General features: G+C 57.5%; 1 protein-coding gene across 1 annotated transcript in view; it reads left to right on the top strand.

The window, feature by feature from the left end:
• Positions 1-469: 469 nt before the first annotated feature.
• LOC142471220 (transmembrane protein 8B-like) overlaps positions 470-6,000 on the top strand; it is a 60,651-nt gene continuing 55,120 nt past the window's right edge. The window contains exon 1 of the mRNA XM_075578057.1: positions 470-909. Within this exon, the coding sequence (XP_075434172.1) occupies positions 823-909 (87 nt within the window). The 5' untranslated portion in view covers positions 470-822. The remainder of the gene's footprint in view (positions 910-6,000) is intronic.

Genomic DNA, 6,000 nt, shown 5'->3' with positions numbered 1-6,000 from the left:
GTATATATATATATATGTTACATGGCATGGCTGGAGGCTTATAATATCTCTGGGAGGGTATATATATATATATTACATGGCTTGGCTGGAGGCTTATAATATCTCTGGGAGGGTATATATATATGTTACATGGCTTGGCTGGAGGCTTATAATATCTCTGGGAGGGTATATATATACAGTATGTTACATGGCTTGGCTGGAGGCTTATAATATCTCTGGGAGGGTATATATATATGTTACATGGCTTGGCTGGAGGCTTATAATATCTCTGGGAGGGTATATATATATGTTACATGGCTTGGCTGGAGGCTTATAATATCTCTGGGAGGGTATATATATATGTTACATGGCTTGGCTGGAGGCTTATAATATCTCTGGGAGGGTATATATATATGTTACATGGCTTGGCTGGAGGCTTATAATATCTCTGGGAGGGTATATATATATATGTTACATGGCTTGGCTGGAGGCTTATAATATCTCTGGGAGGGTATATATATATATTACATGGCTTGGCTGGAGGCTTATAATGTCTCTGGGAGGGTATATATATATATGTTACATGGCTTGGCTGGAGGTTTATGATGTCTCCAGGTGGGTATAATTGAATCTGACCATTTGAAGTTGCAGATGGTATAAGACATATACTATTTACTGACTCTTTACCCTCGTGGTTGTCCACGTGGAGCTCTCTCCAGCAACGGTCTCATCTTGGCTTTGACTTCCTTAGGCTGGAGTGGCTGGGGGTGCACAGATAATACTCAGGCCTTCACGTATGGCTTCCAGCTGCTCTCCACTCTTCTCCTCTGCCTCAGTAACCTCATGTTTCTGCCGCCCGTCCTCATCGCTCTGCGCAGCCACTTCCTGCTCGAGGCGTCCGTTTATATCTTCACCATGTTCTTCTCCACGGTGAGTATCAGCTCTGCTGCCAAGCTGGACAACTGTGCAGTGTGGAGAAGGTGGACTAAATGGGGATCTTCTATTTGCGGTGGGAGGTGATGGGGGGGGGAGGGAAGACTCAATGGCAACCTTCTTTCTGTGTCACCTTGTCACAGCTAGCTGATTACAAATATAATGAATCTCTTGTATAATTGCTCAGATATAAAGCTATTTTATGATGGGTTTTAGCATAGTTCCCTGCTGTCTGTGGCACACTATGGGCGGAGTGACACTGGCCGTGCATCCCTTTTGGCTATGCTACTTTGTCACCTAGCATTGGGAAAGAGACACTAAATGGCCCCCGGTCCTTTCTGTCTGTGTCACCCTGTAGAGGTTGAAAGTTCAGTGGAAACTGGGGCTCAGAAAACAAACAAAGATGCCCCAAAGCTACTTCCAATGTGACAAAAATACACAGTGCAATACCTATATACAGTATTCTCTTGAAAAAGGGTAACTTAGGTTTAAAGCTCGCCCCTCCCCACCTTCCAAGTTGGCAGGTCAGTTTCATTTTGCCAGGTTACGACAGATCCAATGTGATTATTCTTCCTGCAATTATACAGGTAAATAAGAATTTTAACCCAGGTGAGTGTTAGGACCTGCTACGGCCATGCCTTCTAAGTGGCAGCAGGCTTAAGACGCTTTGGCCAAAGGGTTAAACTAAATGACCCCTTTTCAAGAGATATATAGGTATTGCACTGTGTATTTTTGTCACATTGGAAGTAGCTTTGGGCATTTCTGTTTGTTTGTTGTTGTATACGTTTAGCGACGCCCAGTAGCACTCCTTTGGACACATATACATATATATATGGCAATGTTTGGGGTTTCTCAGAGTTTGTTGGGAATCTGTGTGTTTAGAAACTGGGGCTCACAAATATTCCAGCAACAAGAGACTGTAGAGGTCTCCTTAAAAATGGAGATAACTTTTCTTATAGAATATGTGGATGGGATCAGGTCTGAAAGCATTTATGTGGAGTATAGGTGTGGGGGGGGGGGGGGAGGGGGGTGTCCAGTGATGGAAATAAGATAACGCCTACCCGGCCTGACTCACAATCAGAGCGGGCAGCATCCAGAGAAATAAATGGCGTACAATATTGTTATATGTCCTTGTAACACTTGATGAACGCTCCCCAAGACGTCCATATGTCTTCTCCAACAAGGGAAGTGACTATGGCCGCACAAATGATCACCCTGTAGAGGAAAGGACAGATTGCATGGGTCATGGAAGCCGTGTTTGTCACCCTGAGGGAGGGGACAGATTCCAATGGACAGCCGTGCAGTGGGAGGGGACAGATTGTACAGCCGTGTGGTGGGAGGGGACAGATTGGACAGCCCTGCGGTGGGAGGGGACAGATTGGACAGCCCTGCGGTGGGAGGGGACAGATTGTACAGCCGTGCGGTGGGAGGGGACAGATTGGACAGCCCTGCAGTGGGAGGGGACAGATTGGACAGCCCTGCGGTGGGAGGGGACAGATTGGACAGCCCTGCAGTGGGAGGGGACAGATTGGACAGCCCTGCGGTGGGAGGGGACAGATTGGACAGCCCTGCGGTGGGAGGGGACAGATTGTACAGCCGTGCGGTGGGAGGGGACAGATTGGACAGCCCTGCGGTGGGAGGGGACGGATTGGACAGCCCTGCGGTGGGAGGGGACAGATTGGACAGCCCTGCGGTGGGAGGGGACAGATTGGACAGCCCTGCGGTGGGAGGGGACAGATTGGACAGCCCTGCGGTGGGAGGGGACAGATTGGACAGTCGTGCGGTGGGAGGGGACAGATTGGACAGCCGTGTGGTGGGAGGGGACAGATTGGACAGCCCTGCAGTGGGAGGGGACAGATTGGACAGCCCTGCGGTGGGAGGGGACAGATTGCACAGCCCTGCGGTGGGAGGGGACAGATTGGACAGTCGTGCGGTGGGAGGGGACAGATTGGACAGGCCTGCGGTGGGAGGGGACAGATTGGACAGCCCTGCGGTGGGAGGGACAGATTGGACAGCTGTGTGGTGGGAGGGGACAGATTGGACAGGCCTGCGGTGGGAGGGGACAGATTGGACAGCCCTGCAGTGGGAGGGGACAGATTGGACAGCCGTGTGGTGGGAGGGGACAGATTGGACAGCTGTGCGGTGGGAGGGGACAGATTGTACAGCCGTGCAGTGGGAGGGGACAGATTGGACAGCCCTGCGGTGGGAGGGGACAGATTGGACAGCCGTGCAGTGGGAGGGGACGGATTGGACAGCCCTACGGTGGGAGGGGACAGATTGGACAGCCCTGCGGTGGGAGGGGACAGATTGGACAGCCGTGCGGTGGCAGGGGACAGATTGGACAGCCCTGCGGTGGGAGGGGACAGATTGGACAGCCGTGCGGTGGGAGGGGACAGATTGGACAGCCCTGCGGTGGGAGGGACAGATTGTACAGCCGTGTGGTGGGAGGGGACAGATTGGACAGCCCTGCGGTGGGAGGGGACAGTTTGGACAGCCGTGCGGTGGGAGGGGACAGATTGGACAGCCCTGCGGTGGCAGGGGACAGATTGGACAGCCCTGCGGTGGGAGGGGACAGATTGGACAGCCCTGCGGTGGGAGGGGACAGATTGGACAGCTGTGTGGTGGGAGGGGACAGATTGGACAGCCCTGCGGTGGCAGGGGACAGATTGGACAGCCCTGCGGTGGGAGGGGACAGATTGGACAGCCCTGCGGTGGGAGGGGACAGATTGGACAGCTGTGTGGTGGGAGGGGACAGATTGGACAGCCCTGCGGTGGGAGGGGACAGATTGGACAGCCCTACGGTGGGAGGGGACAGATTGTACAGCCGTGCAGTGGGAGGGGACAGATTGGACAGCCCTGCGGTGGGAGGGGACGGATTGGACAGCCCTGCGGTGGGAGGGGACAGATTGGACAGCCCTGCGGTGGGAGGGGACAGATTGGACAGCCCTGCGGTGGGAGGGGACGGATTGGACAGCCTTGCGGTGGGAGGGGACAGATTGGACAGCCCTGCGGTGGGAGGGACAGATTGGACAGCCCTGCGGTGGGAGGGGACAGATTGGACAGCCGTGCGGTGGGAGGGGACAGATTGGACAGCCGTGCGGTGGGAGGGAACAGATTGGACAGCCGTGCAGTGGGAGGGGACAGATTGGACAGCCCTGCGGTGGGAGGGAACAGATTGGACAGCCGTGCAGTGGGAGGGGACAGATTGGACAGCCCTGCGGTGGGAGGGGACAGATTGGACAGCCGTGCGGTGGGAGGGGACAGATTGGACAGCCCTGCAGTGGGAGGGGACAGTTTGGACAGCCGTGCAGTGGGAGGGGACACATTGGACAGCCGTGCAGTGGGAGGGGACAGATTGGACAGCCCTGCGGTGGGAGGGGACAGATTGGACAGCCGTGCGGTGGGAGGGAACAGATTGGACAGCTGTGCAGTGGGAGGGGACAGATTGGACAGCCCTGCGGTGGGAGGGGACAGATTGGACAGCCGTGCGGTGGGAGGGGACAGATTGGACAGCCCTGCGGTGGGAGGGGACAGATTGGACAGCCGTGCGGTGGGAGGGGACACATTGGACAGCCGTGCGGTGGGAGGGGACAGATTGGACAGCCCTGTGGTGGGAGGGGACAGATTGGACAGCCGTGCGGTGGGAGGGGACAGATTGGACAGCCCTGCGGTGGGAGGGGACAGATTGGACAGCCCTGCGGTGGGAGGGGACAGATTGGACAGTCGTGCGGTGGGAGGGGACAGATTGGACAGCCCTGCGGTGGGAGGGAACAGATTGGACAGCCGTGCGGTGGGAGGGGACAGATTGGACAGCCCTGCGGTGGGAGGGGACAGATTGGACAGCCCTGCGGTGGGAGGGGACAGATTGGACAGCCCTGCGGTGGGAGGGACAGATTGGACAGCCCTGCGGTGGGAGGGGACAGATTGGACAGCCCTGCGGTGGGAGGGGACAGATTGGACAGTCGTGCGGTGGGAGGGGACAGATTGGACAGCCCTGCGGTGGGAGGGAACAGATTGGACAGCCGTGCGGTGGGAGGGGACAGATTGGACAGCCCTGCGGTGGGAGGGGACAGATTGGACAGCCCTGCGGTGGGAGGGGACAGATTGGACAGCCGTGTGGTGGGAGGGGACAGATTGGACAGCCCTGCAGTGGGAGGGGACAGATTGGACAGCCCTGCGGTGGGAGGGGACAGATTGCACAGCCCTGCGGTGGGAGGGGACAGATTGGACAGCCCTGCGGTGGGAGGGACAGATTGGACAGCCCTGCGGTGGGAGAGGACAGATTGGACAGCCCTGCGGTGGGAGGGGACAGATTGCACAGCCCTGCGGTGGGAGGGGACAGATTGGACAGCCCTGCAGTGGGAGGGACAGATTGGACAGCTGTGTGGTGGGAGGGGACAGATTGGACAGCCCTGCAGTGGGAGGGGACGGATTGGACAGCCGTGCAGTGGGAGGGGACGGATTGGACAGCCCTACGGTGGGAGGGGACAGATTGGACAGCCCTGCAGTGGGAGGGGACAGATTGGACAGCCCTGCGGTGGCAGGGGACAGATTGGACAGCCCTGCGGTGGGAGGGGACAGATTGGACAGCCCTGCGGTGGGAGGGGACAGATTGGACAGCTGTGTGGTGGGAGGGGACAGATTGGACAGCCCTGCGGTGGCAGGGGACAGATTGGACAGCCCTGCGGTGGGAGGGGACAGATTGGACAGCCCTGCGGTGGGAGGGGACAGATTGGACAGCTGTGTGGTGGGAGGGGACAGATTGGACAGCCCTGCGGTGGGAGGGGACAGATTGGACAGCCCTACGGTGGGAGGGGACAGATTGTACAGCCGTGCAGTGGGAGGGGACAGATTGGACAGCCCTGCGGTGGGAGGGGACGGATTGGACAGCCCTGCGGTGGGAGGGGACAGATTGGACAGCCCTGCGGTGGGAGGGGACAGATTGGACAGCCCTGCGGTGGGAGGGGACGGATTGGACAGCCTTGCGGTGGGAGGGGACAGATTGGACAGCCCTGCGGTGGGAGGGACAGATTGGACAGCCCTGCGGTGGGAGGGGACAGATTGGACAGCCCTGCGGTGGGAGGGGAC

Source organism: Ascaphus truei, chromosome 1, assembly GCF_040206685.1.
Source record: "Ascaphus truei isolate aAscTru1 chromosome 1, aAscTru1.hap1, whole genome shotgun sequence".
In the NCBI taxonomy this organism is placed as follows: domain Eukaryota; kingdom Metazoa; phylum Chordata; class Amphibia; order Anura; family Ascaphidae; genus Ascaphus; species Ascaphus truei.
This window is presented reverse-complemented; position numbering and strand designations above follow the sequence as displayed.